This window comes from Rhyacophila brunnea, unplaced genomic scaffold (genome assembly GCF_057557595.1).
Source record: "Rhyacophila brunnea isolate RB1 unplaced genomic scaffold, BYU_Rbru_1.0 scaffold_7, whole genome shotgun sequence".
NCBI classification, from domain to species: Eukaryota; Metazoa; Arthropoda; class Insecta; order Trichoptera; family Rhyacophilidae; genus Rhyacophila; species Rhyacophila brunnea.
Genome location: NW_028233339.1, coordinates 22410322 through 22434946, shown reverse-complemented (window position 1 = coordinate 22434946; position 24625 = coordinate 22410322). Strand labels below are relative to the sequence as shown.

The following is a 24625-nucleotide window of genomic DNA, read 5'->3' as shown; positions in this document are numbered from 1 at the left end:
CGTTCCGGTTCATAAAATCCCCAAAAGTATCGCTCCGTCTCATGTAAATATTAATTTGACCGTCTGAGCGAGATATGTCATATAATATAAAAAAATCTAACACAGTCATTTTTTAAATACATATATGTATAGAATTAGATAAGTAACAGTGTTCATATTTTTGTAAAATTATCGAGCGCTCCGGTTCGTAAAATTTTCCATTTCGAGCGCTGCCCAAACGTATAAGTGCTCGGCCGTAGTGATTTGGCGGGCGCGGCGTGGCGGCGTCTTGCGAAACTCAAACATATAACCGTGTGTATTATGCCCCAAAAAAGACACTGTCTACGAACATTTTACACACGGTTATACGTTTGAGTTTCGCAAGACGCCGCCGCGCCACGCCCGCCAAACCACTACGGCTGAGCACTAAAAGTATAGTGGCTCAAATAGACGAGTTGCTAGACTTCGTCCGTCGATCACTGTGTATATTCGATTTGACATTAAGGGGGTACATGCTCAGCGTAGGTCAAAATGGAACATTTATTGCATTTTCAAACCATAATCCTGGACATTCCTTAAACGTTGTAGATAATCTATTTATATAATTTTGAAGCCTTGTTATCCTTTATATTTATTTTAAACATTTGATGACTGCAAAAAGTATTTTTATTACATAAAATAGTGTTCTTAAACGTTTCGCTCTAATGTTTTAGAATATAGTCATATTTCAGTACATGATTAATTGAAGAAACTTCCTTTAATTATTCGCAGTCGCATGATCCTTGGGTTGACTGGTTCGAACCCAATAATTAAATGTTTCACTCGTTTGCTTACGATGAATCCAGTCCCAAAGTGATGTTCACTATCATGGCAGCTATAGAGTATAGTGTAGAGTATTTACGTTAAGTACCAGCTAATTGTAATAAAAATGTACACTAGTAGGTATCTACCTAGATTATATCATATTTATCGTGCTGTGAATACAATACTGTGCAATACCTTCTTTTAAGTCGTTTTTTTTGTAAACATATTTTTGCTGATAATAGTGTGGATTTGTAGTTTATTTCAATCATCAACGGTTGAATGTTGAGACTATTAATTAATAGTGTATTTATGATTAAATTTTGGTTTATATTAAAAAAATAATGAGGAAAATTATTTTGTTTACATGTCGTAGGGTACAATAATAGCATAGAAAAAATGGTGTGAAAATAATACATCTGCGTAGGTATTACTAAATGATACAAACCAAATGTGTCAGACATATCAACCAAATGGCATCTCAGACTCTGGTGATTTGGGTAAGTGTCTAACTAATATTATATTTATTCGCTTATTTATTTATTGATATCTAAATTTAATTTTGTATGTTTCAGCTTAGTGGTAGGTGTATATTTTATTAGTAATGTATCCAAACCATGGCCCCGCCCCCACAAGGGGGGGGCTGACAGGGCTCTAACCTGGGGCTCGGGCTCGATAAGTGAGATAAACATTTGCTCTAATAGCAAAAAATTCGCCTGCGGCGCTATTTTCCTTCAATAATGATATTATTTAAAATTATGAGGTTACACAATACAATTTATAATTGTGTAGCGATACTCAAAAACTCCACAATTCAAGTGTATGTATTAAAATATACAAAAAAAACACTAAATATACACATCAATTTTAACGCGTACACCATTTGGAAAACATTACTGTAGAGCGTCACACTGCTTTTATCCTTAGCGATAGGTAGGGGGGGGCAAAGATCCTAACATGGGGCCCGCTTCAGGTTGAGGGGGCCATGCTTCATACAACACATTTCTTAGATATTGGAGTAATGAAAGGATGATAAAAAAATGGGGCGGCATTTTGACGCTGCCTAGGAAGGGGCGGCATTTTGTCTAGGGACGTCACTGTCCATCGCATCTCCTGTAGGGCCGTAATATCACATTGGTATTTTCTGAGTTGTTCTGTAAGGAGTTTAAGTGCTCCTGGTGCTTCCAAATCATATTTCCTTAAAGCGTTTGCCAGATTGTCTGAGTTTAGTGTCCGGTTTCCGAGGCTGTTGTTGTGGTTTCGTAACAATGTGTTTTTTACGGGATGAGGTTGTTAGCCCCACGCCCAACCCCCTTTTCGGAGGGCCATTTCTTCCTTCTCCGTTAGCCCTGACTACACCTTCCACCAGGGTTGATTACCTGATCTTAGGTGTAGTTGCTCAGGTTTCCAGGGTTCACCACGTGGAGGTAGAGATAGGAATTGAGTAGGAGAGGCTATGCGACACTATCAGGATACAGTGTCGTGTGGTACGCATGCACTACCCCGTTAGACCCCCAGCATACACACAGTACCTATAATATATAATAATAGTTTTATAGCGCCTGTACACGTGCATAGATTTACTTATACCAATAGTGTGTATTTTAAACTATCGTGATATGTATCATTCTTCAAGAGTAAGCGAGACACGATATTGTCATTTTATGGTACCTAGGTACTATTTGACAGATCGTGAAAATCTGTTAACCTCAAAATGAGTGTCTGCGCGGTGTAGTTAGTTTTTTCCCGACAGGTTCGCCACTACCGTTCTACTGCGCAGGCGTAGATATCGCATACCTACCTAGTCCAATTGTCGCGTGAAAATTCAGAAGCTTCTGAACTTTTTTGATTCATGCATGCAATCATGCAACTTGCACGATAATAGGTGTTTGTACGTGCATTTTGTCACTGTAAGTACGTACTGTAAGCAATAAATCCATGCACGTGTAAACGAGGTATAAGATGCACACGTCACGGTAGAATTTCCTTTTACAATTTCCTAGAGTGTTGTATTTTAGTCGATAATATAATATTGTAGATGTTTAAGTAAGTTTCAATACCATCAAATCCATATTATTTTATTCGTGAGGATAGCCTCTAAAGCCACATGAAACATCTAGAAAGAATGAGAAGGAAGGATAATTCGTTGTCATAGCCCAAAAACAAAATGCCATAACTGATAAGCACAAAAGAGTTGAGCAATGTTATATTAATTATGAAAATAATATTATAATTTTTTTTAGCCACCACAACCACACACCAAATTATTGCTGAAACTTTTATAGGTACTCTCTAGAACGTACCATTATCTATGTCTAGGACAGACCACAGACCAGACCATACAGATGCTAGTCGGACCGGTCGGTTGTTTGTGCATTTCTATGGTTGATGGTTCAGACTTCAGTTGTTGCCTATGGTTGTTGCACGTAATAACTTTTTATGATTGTTTGTAATTTTCATGGGCTTCAATTAATTAGAGCAGTTATTTTTAAGCTGCGACAGCTTCAAAATATTTTCCAGTGTTTAGTATTTTTTACACATCATTCTAAAACCGTGTATCAACTGACAGTTATAATTGAACCGACAGGGTCTGACCCTGGCTTTTACAATACCAGGAAATGCTATGATTCAACGTTGTGAAAAACAATGACTAATAAGGATATTTGTCGATTAAACCAGGTTTAATCCTTAAAATGGGACATGGAACCGTTTTTTCAGCATATATCGTATTGAACGTGTAATTTGCATCCGCGACAATGTGGGTTCTTTGAAGTTTGGCAACAAATCTAGACAAGTACAATGGTTCCTGCACCAAATACTCCATTTACTTACAACTTTTGGGCAAATCCGCCGGACAATGTGGAGCTACATTGCGTTTTGCCAAACGCCTCTTATATTCCTCTTTTGGCGAATAGAAATGCAACTCTACGCGATGTTAAAGAGGTTAGTACACTATTATTATTGTGAGAGAAAGTCTTCCGATCTCTTATATCCTTTAGAAAATATGCAAATTTGACATCGTTAATGAATAACTATTATGATATCCTGTCGAATTCCATTATAATAATAAGACGATATTTTTTTTAATAAAGCAGCGTGTACATATTTTAATGAAATATCTACCTACATTTCAAAATTTGCTTTCAAACTTTGTGTAGAGATTATAAGTAGCTATTTGCTGTTTCTTGATCAAAAGTAATGTTTCTAACTGGGCAAGTGGGTAGTTACTTATTGGGTAAAATTGACATAAATAGGACCTCATTCATTTTTCACACAACTTCCAAAAAACTTTTGTGAATACGATAACTATCAGATATTATTTGACATTCTGTCGGAAGCCAAAACGGCTTTAGGGATAGGTATTATGAGAAAAATGATAATAAATGGGTTATTCATCTGCAATTTTACAGTGTCACAAAAGTGTGTCAGCAAGAGTTATTCGGTGACGAAGTTAGGAGTATTCTTAGTAGGGTAGCTAATGAAAAATATGTAGAATCCAAGATTATTTTTTTTAAAGTTGGTCTTTTGTAAAGTTGCAAATTGTCACCAGGATTGGTTTAGCACAGTGTTGTACAACCAAATCACTTAAGATATTAATATATTTGCATGAGAAGAGTTCAGGTGGATATGTTTTCTAAATTCTCAATATGGTCTACATAATTCATTCAGTGTACCTACTTTCTATACCCTTTTTTATGTTGTTACTGTTTACTCTTCTAACTGCTCTTCTTATTTAGGTACATACCTAGTTTTTATTTTGTATAAACATTGTTAATTACTAAGCATTGCTATTATAGTAGTGTTACACATTTCTTTAATTTTTCCCTATGTCATATTGTGAACGTCTTGAATTTATAATTTGTAAAGTGCACAATATGAAAAATAAATACCTAAATTTGTATAGGTATAAATTATATACTTACCTGATGATTAGTTTTCCCATTATAGTTAAAACCTGAAAGCAATTCGTTGCATGTCTGTTGCTCTGAAAACAGCACATATGTCCATATGGACCAGTAGTTTTTAGTAATAAGACTCATCTATATTCATTGATATGCTCAATTTGTAAACTTTTGAGCTTTGTCAATAGACGAGGTGTAATTTGGGATGCTGGGGAAAGATGAACTTGACTAACGTGTGTCAATGATTACAGTACTCTCTCAGTAATCCGCCACCCCAAAAACGAGACAAGTGTCCAATTAGTGAAAGCGGCGGATTATAGTGCATACATACAAAATATGGTAAAAATTAAGTATTTTGTAAAAATAGTTTTTTTGAGAAATTTGTACTAGCAAATTACGGTTTTATTTATAATCAAAATCAAGTATTTACTAAACTATAAGTACATATTTATAAACTAACTTTATTAACTAAATATTAAACAGTAAATCACTTGACACAACCAGTGAGGCAGATATTCTTGAATGGCTTAGGATATCTGGTGTTCCTCATGACCAAAAGCTTCATTTTGTGTGTCCCGGTTGCATTGGAGAACAGCATAATTATTGTGATGCGGTCCTCGGGCACTTTCCTCCGAGGTACATTACTTTCTTCGCGATGAACGTAAGTTTTATGAAAGAGAAGTTTTCAAAATAAACCCGTCTCATCTGCGTTGTATACTTGTACGCAGCGGACTACTGAATTTGACAAATCGAATACCGGCGAATTATAGAGCTTGATTTTGCGCTTTCAACTAGTAAAAATAGTAGTTGTCGGATAATCGAGCGGCAGATTACTGAAAGTGTACTGTATATGGATATCAGTGGCGAAGGGTGAGGAAGGCTGTTAAAATCCGACATAAATAATGCACACTAAACTTTGTCAGTCAAACATATTTGTTTTCATTGAACTAAGACAACAATATGTAGATAGTGTTTGTTAGTTTTTAAAAATCAATTAAACCCTGCCTAACCCAAGCCATAGTACTTAGATAATAGTAAAAAAATATTTGTTTATAAAATATCTAAAATTATGCCGTTAAACCATACATAATTTTAGATATTTTATAGATAGAAGAATACTTGAATTTTGAAAACTAACCAGCACTGTTTGCAAATTGTATTTTTAGTTCAATGAAAACAAATATGTATGACTGATAAAGTTTAGTGTGCTTTATTTATATTGAATCTTAACAGCCTACCTCCACCCATCTGATACATCTGATTCTGAGAGAGTCAGTCATAGACGATCTTCCGGAGGTAACAAATTTTACAATTAATTTGTCTATAAAGAGCCCTTCATTTGACAGTGGCAACTCACTAAATGAAATTATACCCATCGATAAATAACATTTTTGAAAAAGTGAATATATTAAATTTATATATGTGCCTATGCCCTATAGAATGTGTTTTTTATTGTTTTTGTATTGATGTAGGTACTTTCGTGTATGCATATTTCAATATCAATACTAATGTGCAGACGGTTTTGATTTCCCATTTCTTATTTTCTCATCAAACAATTTCCGTTCTCTTGGTAATGATGAAAATTGCCGAACGTGTCTGAATTGTCTTAAGACTATTCATTAGATCTCTACCTATTGCACACTATTTATCTCTCTCTAGCGACTCTATTCATGTCCGCAAGCAATTTATTGCCGAGGCATTTAAAATTGCGAATAATTTTCTTACCACCGTATATTTTTCAATCACGTGGATTGCAGTTGAATAAACCAATGAAATTACATAGACGTCACTTTGCTTAATTTCAATTATATACAAATTAATCTATATGCATTACTTATTATTGGCACTAATAATATTAGTCCCAAAAATAATTATTGGTTATTAGATAAATGTTAAGTAATTATTTTTACTATTGGTAGGTGAGTAAGTATATAAAAATAAAAATTAACCCTTCCTAGAATTGTCATAATAATCTGGGCTTGTAAGTAGTAATTATAAATAGTATTATCAAATTTTTGTTTTGAATCTACAACTCAACATTAGGTCTATGAGGAAAACCTTAATCAATATTGATAAGCTTTATTTTCACTACTGAATGATTACATAGTATGATTAAAATTATTTCTTTCTATTTTATTGCATGTCCCAATGTTTTTCCTCCACATTTTATCTGCAATACTATATTGTTATTCAAAAAATTTTCCTCGATTTGTCATTTTGTTGTGATTATTATAAAATTATATCAGCACTTTAAACTTGTTTATTATAAGGGATCACAAATAAAATAGTGAGTTCATTTTTAATCCTAATATGTTGTATTATTAAAACATTGTTAGTTTTTAATGAATCATTGGTTGTTTTTATCAAGCATGTATATTTTTTTCACATATAAAATAATGACTGACAACAAGATATTTTGTTTTTATTGCGGTGGTCAGTTCTGTGAGATATCGGAGTGATGTGTTGTTACTGCAAACCGTCAAGGATTCGAATCCTACAATAATTTTCTGGCATAGAGCATTTCGCCGGGCATCAAAGAATTCGAAATCCATTGCCTCGCCTCATGGCTTCCACATCCGGCCAGAATCTTTGGCAGGCCCCTCTACCTATCGCTTAGGCTAAGGGCAGTATGATGCTCTGCAGCAGCGTTTACCAAATGGTATTCAGTCGAACCCCAGGATTCCGCAATGTAAAATTAAGGGTATTCCATGTATTTTTACCGATTTTTTGTATTAAATAAATCCACTTAAAATTATTGACTTGTCGACACTCGGCATCATATGAAGTACTGATCGCGACCCGGTTTTTTAGTAACCGGTAGCCAAGTGACATGCGAATAAATACTTATTTTTATTCAGATTAAGTCAGGAAACACACTAATAACAATAATAGAATAAAATTCTACATGTCAATTATCATTTAATTATATCACACATCATTATCACATCAAGTTGTTTCACACAACTAGATTATCAGAGGAAATTTGGGATGTGTGTCTATATCACTTAGCTGGTCGACCCCCCCCCACTAAGCCCTCGCCCCCTCGCTAGAGACCTGTCAGCCACCTCCCCCTCTTGTGGGGGCCATGCCCCACCTACCCTACATTACTCAAGCTACCACAATACCCGTTTACCATTGTAATTGAAATTGCGGACATGATCCCTAGGGGCTACTTTTCTGCCGATGCCAGCCATATGGCATCCGGAAGGCGGTTTGCGCAGGCAGAACTGCAATACTGACGGCGAGTGACCTGCAGGTCTAGTCGCATGAAATTTGTTGCTATAATGTTTCATTCCAGCAGTTTGCGAAGGTCCATGAGATAACATGTGTTTTGTGAATAAGGATTACCTCTCATCGACGTATTTGACATGTTGCAAACGGGACGAGTTTAGATGTGTGAGTCGGCTTAGGTCCATACTCTGACTCTAAACATAAACGATGGCCGCGTGGATTAAGCGCCGGTCTATAGTGTCGAGGGTCCCAGGTTCGAATCCTGGGTCTGGCAAGTTCACATATTGTTTTTCAATTTGTGCATGAGTCAGAGTATGGTCCTAATAGGTTGAGCAAGTGGCTGACATCCATTTCTCGTAAAAATAAAATCTGTTAATACAAACCTCCACTCTGTTATGGCCCATATGATCCTATTAGGATTGGACATGGTCAAAAGAAAAAAAGAAGACCCAGGATTCGAATCTGGGACCTATGACATAAGCCAACGTCTAAACCGGTCGGCCATCGTGAGCTGTGTCCTACCTGTCTGAAAACTCCCAATCTTCAATCTCAAAGAGACAATTTGGGTTTAAAACCCAGTAAAATTTTTTTAGGAAAATCCTCATTGTTGGAATCTTTCTCGATATTACGTGGTGACCCTTGCTGCCCTCGTGGCACTATCCTGGGTTCTCTACTGTGGAAGATCCTGTTTGAAACATTCTGTCACTGGCACTGCCGCTGCGCTGCACGATTGTGGCCTATGCTGACAACACGCTTCTTGTGAGAGCGTCAAACCGGACGGGCCTCGAGTGCATTGCTACGGATGCATTCGGTAGAATACTCTAGTGAGGCAAACTGAACAAGCTTACATTATCTCTTAGCTCCCTCCCTCTCCCTCTCAAGGGAAGCTCCAGGAGTTAGTACTTGCAGATTTCCTGTAGATGGTATTTAGCGGCCTTCCAGGATGCCGGAATTCAGTTGGTTCAAAGAAAAGGCAGGACGAGTTGAGATATTCTTGAGAGATATGTTGAGAAGTACTCCACAGAGGAGTATAATATTTTATTATGTTATAATTGATCGTTCAATTAACTTTTCAGGATCTATGGGATACGGCGCCAAAATATCCACTCTACGGCATGTTGCATGACATGTCGGCGTACACCTTCGAATATATCAACTCGCTCTCAGTTATCGAAGGTGTACTTGATGAGAGTAAGCGACTGTGTGACCTGCAACCCAACTGCTGTGTCTTGAGGATTGTCGAACGGCGGACAGACAATGAGGGGGACATAGCATTAAGCAATGAAATAAGTCGCCTAATAGGAAAAGGTTTATTTTTATGTTTTCTTTACGTTTGTTTATGCTTTCTATAAGGAAATACGGTTTAATTAATTCGTAAAAGAAATTACTGGTGAAATTAGTCGCATTGTGATGTATTCATCCACTTTTATCCATTATATATTCATAATACGATCTTTTAGAATAAAAAAATTTACTTCGGGGCTAACATTTTTGAATTTAGTGACCAGTTGTGTTGGCTTGGTTACGCAAGGTTTGATTGAATTTTAAAAACTAACCAACACTATCTGTAATTTATAGTCTTAGTTCAATGTAAACTAATATGTATGACTAGAGTTGGGTTTCGGGAATTGCCCGATGGGAATTCTGGAGAAATTTTCGAGATTTTCAATCCCGAATCTCGGGAATTGAGATTTTTAACATTTCGGGAAATCCCGGATCCCGAGAATCTTTTCTCGAGATTCGGGATTTCTTTATTATCAAATATTAATTGAAAAAAAAACGATTTTTCTATATGAAAAAAGTACTCAGAAAACATAAAACGTTCAAAGACTGATCGGGGCATTTAACACACTTAAGCCAACTTCAACTCAAAATGAGCGCAATTTTTCAACATCAGGGAACTTTGTGTCCCAAAAACGTATGCGATTGACAGTCTGTGTTTTTTGAATTTCTATTTAAATAAGTAATTTTTTTTGTTTTCCTACTTCTATTTTTGTTGATCTTACATAAATAAAAAAGAAAACATTTTTTTGGAATCTGTCTGTTTTTACACTGACACTGTTTTTAGGATTTTTTACAGGTTTTTTTTAACTTCCCGATATCTCGAGAATTCTTTTCTGGAAATCCCGAATCTCGAGAATTCAAAATTTCATCATTTCGGCAAATCCCGAATCTCGAGATTGAGATTTTCTCGGGAAATACCCAACTCTACGTATGACTTATTATTTATTGTGCACTATTTAAGTCAGATCTTAACAGCCTACTTTCACCCGTCGCCACTGCAAGATGTATGTCGTATTATTATGATGCTCTCTCGTTTCTTATCCTGAAAATTAACATTTCATATAAAATACAGGAGGACCTCGACTTTCGCACATAATTGGTTCCTGAAAAGGTGTGCGAATGTTGAATGTTCGAAAGTAGAGGGAAGTAAAAAAAAAAAAATTGTGTGTATTTTGAAATATGTATTTATCAAGTAAATATAAGATGTTTAAGAGACATGTTTAAGTGGGGTTTGCGGGTGTTTCCCTTAAAAAGTTATCAAGAGTTAACTGTATGCCACTCTTCTTTTTCTTATTTTAAATAAAATATTTTAAATGGTAAATTATTAACTTTACAATATTGCTTAACTGCTGGCACGAAATGTAAAGTGAACCAATCTTTTAATATTAACGCAGTAAACCCAGGTTTTTTTTTATTTTTATTTGATTACTGGAAGCAATTCTTTATCCTTCCCTTTCAATGCTCTGGGATTTTCTGGTTGATAAATTAACATTGGCATCAATTTTAAATCACCAGCCAAGTTTCCACCAAGAAGCAATGTCAATCGGTTTTTAGAAGGTTTATGCCCAGGGGCAACTGATTCTTCCTTAGATAAGAATGTACGACTAGACATTTTTTTCCAAAATAAACCTGTGTCATCTACATTAAATATTTGGCTAGAGGAATATTCTCCATCTTCAATAATTTTGGATAATGAGGAAATAAATTCTCCGCGAAAATCAGCCGATTCTCCAGTGAATTTAATATAAACCAACCGTTACTTGCTTGAAAAATCGTGTTAGAATCTTCTTTTAATCTAGCCTTCCAATCTTTGTGCAAACTAAGAGCCTTCGCTTGAATAATTGAAATATTCAGAGGGACATCTTTTTGATGTTGGTCGTCGATCCATGATGACAAATATTTTTCCATTTAATCCATAACTATGCCGTGTCTTTTGGAAACAACCTTTAAAGATATATTTCCACAATTTTGAATGTATTCCTTAATTTTATTTTTCAAAATTGAACATATCGTAGTAGACCTGTTTGTATCATGCGAATGTCCGATTGAAGAAAAAGATTCACCGCAATTAGAACGTCGTGTGAAGTTTATAAGTCCTTGATTTCTTTTTGTTCGTATCAACACTGCAGTTTTTCCGTTTCTCACTCATGTTTATAAATTTTTAGGGTGAAATATTTCAGATGAATAAAATTAGCAAATTGCACAACATGACACGCCCACGGATATCTTAACCCCACGGCCAGCGCGACGTTTTAAAAAAACGATTTTTTTTGAAATGTGCGAAATAGCGAATTGTGCGAAAGTCGAACGTTCGTAAGTCGAGGTCCGCCTGTATATCAATACCTAAAAATTGAATTATTGTAAGAGTCATCATCTGAAATTACAACATTTCCTACCGCTCCCGCCATTGTAGTGCCATGTCACAGCCAAACACAAAGCACCGGGGACACCCTTTGGATATGTGCATCTTTACTATACAAAATAAATTCAATATGCGATTTTTACTTTAAAAATCTGTCCAGAGATGGTTGAGTATACACAAATATGAATTCACACCGCCTTTTGTGGGCTCTCTCTCTCTGGCTTGGGCACAGAACCTGCCGTTTAACCGAATCTCCCATGGCAATAATACGGACCGCCCGCACCACGTATAGCCAAGCAGCCCCTAGTGTGCTCTGCGGTATTAGTGTGTATCGTATGTTGTGTAAGTGGTCAAATGTTACTTGCAAAACACCTGCACCATTGTCACCTGCCGAATAAGTTGACTGTAAAAGAAAGTGTGACGATGAATCATTTTAACATGTAACTTTGTCAATAGTTAAATTTGTATGTTAGGTCTGAAGGAGTTTGATTCACTGAAAAGTTCGGAGGTGAACGACTTCCGCATGCGGATGAAGATCCTGGGGGAGGAGCGGGCGGTGGAGCGGCGGACGGCGGGGTGGATGGAGCGAGTCTGTTATCAGTTCCCCCCGCGGCTCGCCAACCTGCCCAACCTGCCGCAGACCCTGGCCAACCGACTCACCAATAACCACTTTGTCCTCATTGCCAAGTTTGAAAATACTGAGGTAAGATTGCTTTACTACTTTTATGTTTTTGTTATATGCACAATGACCTGTTTTTTATTAAAATTTGCAGTTTTTTCTTCCTATTTATTTGGTGTTCCTATTCACCCTGTTGTGCTGGTAAATAGGAACAGACCTTAGACTATAGATACATCTAGACGCCACCCGTTGCATTGCTAAATGAAGCCGTGTGCCTTGCGTTTGGTTTGTGGGCAAGCTAACGCATTCATCTACAAATGTTCGAGGCCATAGACCATTTCGCTAGTGCTCGCCCAAAGTGCTCGCACTAGACGCTTAGAATTAAAATATAATTTTCTATTTTTTTACGTTATATAGTATTTTCAAGCGGTCAAAATGCAACCATTAGGTAAAGATATCCATAATTTAAGTTATTTTAAAGAAACACTAGGTCACTGATATTAAAATATATAATAAAATACAAATAAATTATCACGAATATGTATCAACTTACCTATGAAACGTAATATCATCTTCTTGCTTATCAGTACGGTTACCACATTTTAAGACAACACACAGAACCATCTTTTCTACTTAATTAACTAAAAATATTTACCATTGACTTTATGTTTAACACAAAAAATATCAATTTTAGCAACTCGAGCTCGCAAGTTATCGACGCTCTGTGAAGCGTTTCGCCCCGATTTGATGACGATACTTTTGGAAACTAGCTCACAGATATGTAGACCTTTTATCTTACTCTAGCGCGTGTCGCAAAGATTGTAAGGGTGCCGAATACTTTCTCACTCGCACTCATGTATCGTTTTTGTTCAGGCCTTGGAACAGACCGTAATTTTGGGAAAATATTGATAGCGAGTGAATAATGAGCATTCCCATTCACCAAAACATTCTGCTGAATTGCAAACACAACTTTTGGCAAGCGAATTTATCTTTTCAGTCATCCAGCTTTATATCCAGATTTCCAGACATCCAGATTTAAATTAAATATGAAATCTGAAAACATTCCTATTCACCCCGATTTACTTTACTTTTATTAGTTTTTATTGTATATTTTGTTGTTATGTTAAAGTAGTAAAGTGTAACGCTGGTACAGTACAGTACTGTCCAACAAGATCTTCTTGGCTACGTTGTTAACACTGTGAACTAACAAGCTCCTCCTATTTTTAACCGCACTTTGATTATAGCGCCTTCCGGTTAGCGACGATTTGTCCACTTGTTAAAACTGTGAACTTAATAAGCTCCTCCTACTTTTAACTGAACTAGCGACTTCCGGTTATTGCCTAGATCTTCTTGTCGGACAATACACTACCACAGTATCTCTTCAGAATAGCCTTTGTAACAGGTCTGAAATACCGAGGAAAAAAGGAGAAGGAAGAATACATGGTTCCTTATACAAAAAATTCATTTGATGGTGAAAAGCATATCGTTTTCAGTCATGTCAAAAAATCAAATTATCTTGTTCAACCTCACCTTAAATCATTGGCAAATAAAGAAATAACAAATGAAAACGATGACAGGAATTCATTTTTATAGGCTAGTTTTAGGTTGAAACCAATGTATGGGTTGGTGGCCTTCTGAAGTAGTGAGCTGAAACGTTTTATGTGGTGCCGGGCCTTTTGTGGGGCAGCTCAGTTCCTTATTTTGATCTTTACGAAATTTCATCCGGATTAATCATTAATTTCAAACTTTTTTCAAATATACATTGTTAAGCAGGGCTTCGAACCGGAACTGAACCGAAAACCGGAAAAACTGATATTTTTGTCAGAATGAAAACTGAAACCGAACCAAACCGGGAAAAAAAAATCAGTTTTTTTTTGGTTCGGTACACGCGCATTAATATGATCCTACTCCCCACTTCAGTTGTCATGCAGTCGTCGCAGGTAGGTCATATGTGTGTCAAATTCAAGGCGCAAAGAAATTATTCACGATCGTGTGATGCATCTCGACATAATTCTCATAATTTATAATATATTAAAAAAATTCATGGCTACGGGCCGTGCGGTGAAGCATAACCATTGGTTTCGGAGCGTGGCTTTGGGCTATCATACAAGTACGATAAAATGTTCTAAATTATGGTATAAAATATATTTTTAACACATATAAAAACATTTAAAAATTAACCAGTCAGAGCTGAACCAAAAACCAGAAAAACCGTAATTTTTTCGAAACCGAACCGATATATATCTTTTTTATTGAACAGGAACGAAAACTGAAATAAAAAAAAAACAGTTCGAAGCCCTGTTGGTAAAGATTTATTAATTCATTAGCTTTTAATTTGATATATTTCATAAACATCCAAATAAGAAAAGGTCGTGTTCAACCCGGGATTACTGAACTTTTTTTGGTTAATTGGGAGGTTGAGGGTTACATGGTGACAAATTTCAGCTGCCTAACTTGGATGATGACCACAAGTCCAACCTCAACTAGCCTATTATGTATTGCTGCAACTCAAAAAGCTGCTTTCATCGTTTACGATTTACCAGCACTCTCAGGTCCATAATGATATAGGTGATGTTACAATATTAAGTATTATAATATAAAAGAAGAAAAGGTCAGTATTTGCTTTACAAAATTTTAACAAAATCGATTGATTATCTTGATTATATTATGTAAAAACTTTGTTTCTTTTATCCAACATTAATGATCAATAGTTATTGTTGTCTTCATTTAAATCAGGGTGTGTGAGATTTTCTCTGATATCGTATGCAACACTTCTGCAATAAGTGAAACATTTTTTTAAAATTCCATTATCTTTTCATATTAATTTAGTTTATGTAAGTAAATGTATCTGTAGAAAAAGGAAATTTAGAAAATATGAAATCATTCAACTTCGGTATGAAGTTACCTGCTGTGCTGTTCATAAGTCATTAATTTTTCTCAATTATCTCATAGAATTCAATATGATGTAAAATATTCACCTTTCGTCTTCTGTCACAATTTCTTTGTCTATTCTTTTAATATTTTTAATCCACACTACGATTTCCTCTCTAAGTGTCGTATTGTTTTCTTCCATTTCTATTTCAATCGGACAGTCCTTTATTATCAACTCTTCTAATGATCCTAATACCTAGATGTAAAAGAAGTGTCAAAATTTGTAAAACATATTGGAATCCTTAATCTGCATTTAAATTAAATATTAACACTAACTCTGAGCTTTATAAATTCTTCTTTGTGTTGAATGTTACAAGATCGCAGGTTCAAATAAGAAAGTTTTGACATCGCTTCATGGAAATAATCCAAATTGTCAATCGGATTCGAACGCAAATGTAAAATACGCAAGTTGATCAATCTTTGCAGCCCGTTCAACGAAGTTATTTGATTTTCCGCTAAATACAGACTGTCCAATTTCTGAAAGTCGAGCACGTTCAGTGTAGATATTGAATTATAGCTCAGATTCAGTGAATTTAAATTCTCCAGAGGCCAATCGAACTTGATGCTATCGATTTGGTTTTGAGACAACTCCAGATGAAATAACAGCGGTTGCTTGATGCCTTCACAATTTGTGATTGAGTTTTGGTTAAGTTTTAACACTTGAAGATATGGCATTTCACCGAGCGACGCCGACCGGATGAGATTTCTGTCCGCTTGAATAGAGAGCACGTATTTCATTGTGCAGAGAATTTGGATGTTTTCCAGCTTTAAATTATTGCCAGAGACATCGATGTACTGCAAGTGTTTGAATTCCGCCACCACATCAATATTTGTCAGATTCATGTTTACTATGCTTATTTTTAAATATGCATAGCTGAAAAAAACAAAATTGTGAATGAGAATTTGTCAGTATTGCAGTATTTCTATCGTAATGATGTTGATATAAATCATGACTTTGCATAACGCATCATTAATATTTTTATTTATTAGTTTTTTCATGAGAGTTACCTGTTATAAGCTTCTGTTTTTCCAATTGTGTTTAATTGTTGCCCGGCTTCTTCTTTGCTTAGAATACGAGAAAGTATGGTTGCAGCATTGTCAATTGTTACCAATTCTTTACTAAAATTGTCTAAGTCAACATGTTCACTTAACTCATCTTCACTTTGATTATCCATTATCTTTGAGATTTTTGTTGAATTAATAATCTGTCAAATTTGATAAAGGTTTTTTCTTTTGTTTGGAACATTTAAAAACTCTTCTAATTATTTACAAGACTCAGATTCGAAGTTTCTTCCTATCAGAAGTTAAAATTTCCGATTAAAGAATGCCAGTCTGTGCAACGATATTATCTGATTCGTATTATACTCTATTTTATTATTTAACATGTAATTTAATCGCCACAAAACAGTGTAATTGATTTATTCTTTGATTTGTAAGTATAGAAGTTATAACATGAGAAACAGGGAACACAAAATTGATGGGAACTGGCTTGCCCTACTGGGTGTGGTATAACAAGCTAGAGATAGAGATCTCGAGTGTAGAAAAATATGAGATAAACTTATACGTGTTAAATAATATGCTGTTTTCAATAGTTACGTCTGTATAACAAATATTACCCTTACAAGAGAGAAGAAAATATCGAGGGTATACTGACAGAAAATATTAACTCATTAAAACAAGTTCTGAGATAATCGCAAAAAGGACTTTAATTTTTTTTTTCAAAGCGTTCTCCCACGTAGATTTTTTTATGATTTAAAAACATTTTTTCTACATTATAAAGACTAACCTTTATGGCAAACACAATATATGACATGTTACAAGTCCTGTATTTTGTATACACAGAACGCATTAGGTCATTATCATGCTTTCTATCAGAATAAAAAAGTAACAATATGATTTAATAATGTTTCTATTTTCTCACCATTATATCCTATGCCTTTGTGCGTTTTACCAGGACGTAGAGCGTAATATTGTATACATTTTGGCATTTAAAACAGCAAAAACTGAAATAATGCGTTCTGTCAGTATACCCTCGATATATAGGTATAATAAAAAAAAACATAAGTACAATTTTATACAGAAAAATAAAATTTCCAAAACAAAATACATAGCATGTCACTGAAAATGTCTATGTCTTTGGGGAGCGCATTGACTAGTCTTGCAACCCTCGCTAATGGTGCCTGATATGCTTGAAACGAGGAAACGGTTCCGACCCAGAATAAATCATGGCTGCGACCATGTAGGTAATTGACAGGCGCATGTAAATTCAAATTCTTTAGGACACCAGGATTGGAAATTCCCTCGCAAAAAGCCTCATCGCTCAAACCCCAATCCCGCGCGAAAACAGGCAAAAATGTCTCAAAAGTGATCTACGAGATTCAAGAGAGTGAAAAGTAAGCGTGCCTTGTAGAAAGGCAGTCGGAAAATAATGATTTGACAAATTATCGAAAAAAAATAGTTGTCTTAAAATAAAGACATCGAAGAAATTTCTTCTGGACGCGTTCTAAAATAGGCTTATAGGAAACCAGATAATCGACCCATATTCTTGAATGGTTTGGCTTGTCGCATGATGAATCCTAAAAGCTTACTTGCATGTAGAGGTTATATGCGAGTGAAAAGATAATGAAGAATCAAATTATGGCAAATCTACCCGTAACGGTCAGCTGAATCATCGTAAACCATTGTTTCGTACACACCGGAGACCGATGGCAAAGACTGTCTGTTAGTCAGGGAGTTTTATACATGTACATTCTATTCATAAAATTAGTAGGGTATATAGGATGTACAAAGTCTACACGTTACCGCTGCAATACTTAAAGATGTCGTTAGTTTCTCACCACAGAACATTAATAAATATAAATGTAAAAGCCATCGCCATGGACTAAAGTTCGAAAGCAGGGTAGTTTATGGCCAGACCGCCATAAAACCCAAGTAAAAAAAAATCACGTCGACTGTTCTCAAAAATTGAAATCACGTTATATTAACGTGACTAACTAAAATACATATTTCCTCATTTCAAGCCTATCAGGCACCATTAGCGAGGGTTGCAAGACTAGTCAATGCGCTTCCCAAAGACATAGACATTTTCAGTGACATGCTATGTATTTTGTTTTGGAAATTTTATTTTTCTGTATAAAATTGTACTTATGTTTTTTTTTATTATACCTATATATTTTCTTCTCTCTTGTGAGGGTAATATTTGTTATATTGTAAATCTAATATTGTGAACATCTTGAATTTAGATTTGCTATGTCCTGATGTTTTGTTTACTTAAATAAATTAAAATGTATAATATGCATATAGAAAGAATGTTTGCATATTGGGTACTTATTTTTCTTTCAGACATCTTTCACATTCAGTGTACACTATGCCATACTGCCACAGCAGCTGCTCTCTACGATCCTCAAGAAAAAGGCCAACACTCTGAATACGAGAGGGGAGCAAGTGTCTGATTTTGTGCTGAAAGTGTGCGGCAGAGAAGAATACATCATCGGAGAGCATCCAGTTATACAATTCCTTTACGTGCAAGAAACTCTGGCGGGAGACGGGGTACCCACGGTCGTCACCATGGCCGTGGACAGTGTCCCAGGTTTGTTATCTCCTGTAACCTAACTGACAGTATGAAGTTGACCGAGCATGACGTATAACGTGATGTGACAAATAATTACAACTCAAACTTACAAAGCTTTGCATCTCAAACATGTTGATATATTGGAGCTGTTCACTAATTGTGAACTGAGGCATTATTCCCCGCCAATGCAGATGTACAGATTTAAGAATGCGCATATATTTGTACAAGTGTTTGATGGAATACTCTCTTTTTCGAGAGTGAACATAGAGTTCTGTAGTCAAGTTTTTATATTTTTATACCATAACTGAGTTATATTTAACATTTTAGGCCTATTTAGAGCACCTAGTCCTTTAACCCCCAATTATAAGTACTGTATAACTCGACAGTAGTGGATGAATAATTAAAAGTTCCACATCTTACGCTACATCTGGTCGGTTATTGTATTACTTCTCGGCCCAATGATAATTTATGTAGGTGAATTAGTGTCGACCAAAGGTATTGTAGCGAGGAAATACTATCATTTTTTTCTCAACAGTGGACCGTGAGAATCTGTACAGTACCCCTCACAATGAAGATAAACCGACGCGGCCTTCTTTTTCCTCTATGCCGTCTTTTTCGACGCTTACTCTGCGCAAGAAGGGAAAAACTATATCAGCCTGGGACATCAATGAGAACTTCGCTATCACAATTTTGGGAGTGCACAAACTTAACACTGACACAACCAGGGCTGTGGAGGTAAGATTAGTTTTAATTATCAAAGCAACCATAACTTCCATGGTAGAGACAACATTAAATGAACCTATAAAGCTTGCCGTCAAATAAATTCTGACAAACTGTTGAGTTAACTTTTATGTATTTAATTTGTGTCAACAATATGTCGAAAGGATTTTAAAAGCGGCTTTCAAATAATAGTCATCCGGTGTTACGCTATAAATGCTACTAACAATAGAATCAAACATCTCTCACAGACACTTGTCTCGGTACAAGCAATATGAACATTTACGTTAATGTAATGATCACTATGATGCCATTCTACATAAGCAGGTAAAACACCGCGGTTCACCTAATACCGACCGCGCCATCAAACAGAACCATTTATTTATAATTAGCCTGTCTACATGAATGTTTTACTGATCGCAGGAGGAGGTATTCGGAGCGGGTGGCAGTCGGAACACTTTGTGAGGCGATAGCAAGTGCTTATCTCGCAGCAGTGGTGTTCTGCGCACTCAGATTACCCTCGTTTTGACAGTCATGTGTATTTTGCAAAATTTATCTGCTCGTGTAGAATGGCCCTTAATAGACACAAAAGTAAAAGTGTTCATACATACCTTCATACCTTTGTTAGTGTTAATGTTTGACTGTAATTACAGGTTGGAGTTCAAGCGGGAATTTTCCACGCCGGGAAGTCCATGTGCGAATGTCAGAAGACGAGCGAGCGGCTGGTGAACGACAAAGGAGAAGCCAGTTGGAAGGAGGTCCTCATATTTCCGTTGGAAGTGTATAATATGCCGCGGATGGCGCGCATTTGTTTCGTAGTTTACGAAATATCTAAGACTGCTAAGGGACTCAAGAGCAGACGGATGAAAGATTCGAATAAGGTAAATATAATTTTGTTTATAATTCTTTCGAAAAAAAATTTTACGCTCATATGTGATCACGATTTTGCACTTTGATATTTTAGACTTTTCACGGATATTGTGTGTATATAAATGGTTATAGAAGTTCTGGCACGAATTTGTTATTTACATGCAATAAATCTGGTGTTTCACAAGCTGTATGACATGTGTTACCCATCCCTTGGAACCACATGTTTTCCAAATCGAAATCTTCAATTCCAGCTACAAAGAGTTAGTTATCTTTTAGTTAGTTAGTTGGAGCAGTAATTTATCTATCTTGTCATTTGCTTACTTCTCTTGTGGCTAATGTCTTTGAAATCAACAGGAATTATACATAAATCCGTTAGCGTGGGTCAACACTACCGTATATGATTATAAGAATGCCCTGAAGAGTGGCGCCATGACACTGTACATGTGGACGTATGCGGAAGACATGCAGAACGAAGATCTGCTGCATCCGCTGGGAACGGTGGTCTCAAATCCCAATATCGAAAAGTGTGCGGCTCTCACCATTGAATGCAGCGAGTAAGAAACACTTTTAATCACCTTATCCTGGTTCGAGGACATATATTGTGAAGTGTCATTATGACAATTTGATGATAAATGCCAATTGAGCTAACTCGCGATTTACTGGAGTAGGTACCTAAGTCTATTTTCCAACATTGCTTTGAACAGATTTAGGAATAAAGGAACATAGGTTGAACACGTGGGATATGTTTTGGGCACAGTCTTGGATGGACAAAATTTCACAATAAACGGGGGATTAAAAAGTATTTAAAATATGAAAACACTTCATAAATTAATAGATTAATTAATTATTAACGTTATACATAAAATAAAAGTAATATAACTTTGCAATAAACTGAACAAATAACATTTATTTTGCTCCTTATATTGGGTACTTGTTACCACAGATGGTTGGCAGCTAACCTTATTTTAAGTACCCGCCTGAAGTCGCAGTACTTATGTTAGGTACCGCTTTCGCAAGAAGAAGGTTGGTCTTGTTAAAAATGCGCCAATTTCAAATAAAATCAAACTGTGTCTTGGTCAATCACTAACAATTATTACAATAATACATATAAGGCGTTCAGTTCCAAAATCTGCCTTATTTCATTTTGCTCTTTTTGAGAAAACCGAGAAAAACGATTTTGACTGTTTTTTGTAACTGAAAAAATTATTTAAAGACTTCATTGTATAAAACAATATAGTACCTACTTAATTAAAAACAAAATTCATATGTACTCCAAATACTTTAAGCAATAAATGAATTTAAAAAAATCAAAAGACTGACTTTGGAACAGTATTGGTCATATAGCGACTTTTGGAACTGTAATGTAACAAATAACTATTTTTGGAAGCAAAATGAAAAATCAACTTCAAGGTATACCTACTATAATTTATTTTATTACAAAATAATTATATATATTATATTATAAATGAAATATACCTAAAATCATAACATCATCATCATCACTATGAGTAAATAATATAGAATTATTAGAATCTTGAAATAATTCATGTTGATGACGGTCCCTTCACGCGTTCTTTTGATGATATACCTACCTACATTCTGAGCACAAGTCAGTTCCCGGTGACTTAAATGATATATTATCAATAATGAAAATGTTTCTAAAATATTCCTATTTGACTTTTAAATTGGCGGAAATTGGTAATTTATTTTACTCATTCCAAAGTTTCCCAATGCTTAAATCACACGACAAGCACAATTTGGTAGACTAATTCTACAGTAATGGGAATCAATGGGACGCATTGTTTCAATAACTGTGTTCATTATACAAAAATAATAAGTGATTCACACAAAAACAATTAAAAATGTTTACTGCAAGAATGGAATGTATTAAAACTATTTGTTTTGACTTGCTGTAGGATGCCTAATAAATTTAGTGTAATAACAATAACTTATATAAGTTAACAAAGTATTCAGCTGTAGGATACAACCATATCGTCACTGTTCTGGCAGAAGACACTAATTCAAAAAAATGACATATTGAGTTAGTTATACCAAAATGTTCCTTATTTCAAACTCTACTGTCTGGAAAAACACACTAATTTTTAAAAAATATATTTTTACTCAAAAACGATTTTTTGCAAACGCACTAAATGAAAAAATACAAAATGTTGCCTGGAAATAACCACTAAATGATTTAGTGTTTTCTTCCAGAAACATTTTTGCTTATTTCATTGTACTGGCAAGCGACTTAGTGTCTATGGTCTGTACATCAACTGAATTTGACACATCGACAGAGTGTGATTTGCATTTACATATTATTTTTAATCAACACAATCCTTTTATACATTTATTATTTTATATTTAATATCAAATATAAGACAAATAATATGTATAAAACATGCATTGATAGGATTATGCACATGTGCAAACAGAGTCCAGATCATCAGTCAGGTAAGTTCCCACCTCAAAATTTATTTGATTCAAGACATTACTAACTTCTAATAATTTTATTAGTGTATGTATCTTTAGTAAGTTAATGTGTTGATTTCATTTTTACAGGAACTGAAGCGATTAAGATCAGTGTTAAATCAGATGACGATATTTGTGAATTTTTAAACGTCGAGAAAGGCACTTTTACCACACTAAAAAATGTTTCGTTTGAACATGATTCAGGTATATCTTCAAATAATATTTTTTTACTATGACGCACACGAGTTTGTTTGTTTTTTATAATTGTTGATTTTTTAATATTCAGATCGCAATAATGCAGTACAGCCGCGCAGTGAAGTTAATACAACAGAGGGGTCTATTGTTTTAGTTAAAAGCGAGGGATCATTCGATACACATCATCAACATCAGAATGGAAACTTATCTACACGTCATTATGAAATAGGTAATTTTACAGACACACTTAGTGCGCATGAATTATTATTCATTAGATTAATAATCCATGTATTGTATTATCTAATTCATTTTGTTTTTTTTCACAGAAATGAATGAAAATATTCCAATCAACGCCGATATGGATAACATGTATTTAGATGAATTTCAAGGAGTTTTCATTTCACATCAGAGTACTCTCATTCCTGACGATACCAAAGGTAGTAACATATTGATATTTATATCTTAAATATCTACTAATGAACGGACTATACATCTCTTAATTTATTTGTTTATTTTGTCAACAGAAAATGAACATCCTTCATTAAATGACAGAGAAAGTGATACAGGTGAAATTGGAAATACAAGCACTCGTTGGAAGAAAAGCAATCCAGCATCATAGAAAAGGAATATTGAAGAGGCTAAAAAAAGCAAATGCTTGCCATACGAAGATAGAAAAGGCATATCCCGAAACGCCAAAGTACCCAAGGAAGTTGATTGCTCGACTTGCAAATACAATTGCAGCAATGTAATTACAATTGACGACAGAAAAAATATATGTAAAATTTACTGGGAACTAGAATCATATAAACGTAAAAAAGATTTTATTATAAGACATGTAGACATTCAAAAGCCAAAGACTCAAATTTTGACTGTAAGAGGATCTCACAGAAGTAATGCTAAATCATATTACTTTAAAAAAAATGAAATAAGTGTTAGAGTATGCCACAATTTTTTTATGAAGACATTATGCATTTCTAACACTGTTATCATTAATGCATTTAAGTATAGAGATGGCCAAGGTGGTTTCGGCGGATGTGATAGGAGAGGTTCACATGCTCCATTAAATAAAAAATGTTTAGATGACGTAAATTTCATAAAAAGTCATATTGAGAGCTACCCAACTATGGAGAGCCATTACACGAGGGCATTGTCCAAAAGAAAATACTTGGATAGTGGTCTTTCCATAAGTAAGATGTTTTCTCAATATAAAATACTATGTGCAGAGTATCAAAGACAACCAGTAAGCCAAGTGACATATAGGAGGATCTTTTGTACAGAATACAATATGAGTTTTTTCCACCCCAAAAAGGATCAGTGCATCACTTGTACAAATTACGTAAAGGCCACATCAGAGGAGAAAATTTTAATTGAAAGCAAATACAACGAACACATTGATAGAAAGGAGGCGGCAGAGGAATCGAAGCGTAGTGATAAAGATATGGCAGTTAAAAATGAAAATTATGCCTTCATCACCTTTGACCTCCAAAAGGTACTCCAGATACCATCCTCTCAAGTATCATTATTATATTATATGCGAAAACTAAATATGTATAATCTAACGATACACGAAGGAAGTCATCCAAGCAGAGGCATTTGTTATGCTTGGAGTGAAGTAGATGGAAAACGAGGAGCTTGTGAGATAGGTTCGTGTCTTTCTTCTTACATTACAAACAAAGTTCTGCCAACTACAACAC

General features: G+C 35.1%; 2 protein-coding genes across 2 annotated transcripts in view; one reads left to right on the top strand and one right to left on the bottom strand.

Annotated features, from left to right (window-relative positions):
* Window positions 1-3087: 3087 nt before the first annotated feature.
* Window positions 3088-24625, top strand: part of Pi3K92E (phosphatidylinositol 3-kinase 92E) — a 33609-nt gene continuing 12071 nt past the window's right edge. The window contains exons 1-7 of the mRNA XM_085957840.1: window positions 3088-3723; window positions 8990-9221; window positions 12033-12262; window positions 18452-18698; window positions 19216-19415; window positions 20051-20278; window positions 20622-20821. Of these exons, the coding sequence (XP_085813966.1) occupies window positions 3580-3723; window positions 8990-9221; window positions 12033-12262; window positions 18452-18698; window positions 19216-19415; window positions 20051-20278; window positions 20622-20821 (1481 nt within the window). The 5' untranslated portion in view covers window positions 3088-3579. The remainder of the gene's footprint in view (window positions 3724-8989; window positions 9222-12032; window positions 12263-18451; window positions 18699-19215; window positions 19416-20050; window positions 20279-20621; window positions 20822-24625) is intronic.
* Window positions 15153-16284, bottom strand: LOC147064628 (leucine-rich repeat-containing protein 23-like). The gene is made up of 3 exons (XM_085957620.1): window positions 16118-16284; window positions 15386-15983; window positions 15153-15305 (listed from the first exon to the last, which is right to left on the bottom strand). Exons 1-3 carry the CDS (start codon window positions 16282-16284, stop codon window positions 15153-15155), a joined length of 918 nt encoding a protein of 305 aa, XP_085813746.1.

Coding starts and splice junctions, on each gene's coding strand:
- LOC147064628 (XM_085957620.1), bottom strand. CDS start 16,284: ATGGATAATCAAAGTGAAGATGAGTTAAGTGAACATGTTGACTTAGAC. Junction 15,984..16,117: donor AAAACAGAAGCTTATAACAG/GTAACTCTCATG, acceptor TGTTTTTTTCAG/CTATGCATATTTAAAAATAA. Junction 15,306..15,385: donor AAGAATTTATAAAGCTCAGA/GTTAGTGTTAAT, acceptor TTTTACATCTAG/GTATTAGGATCATTAGAAGA.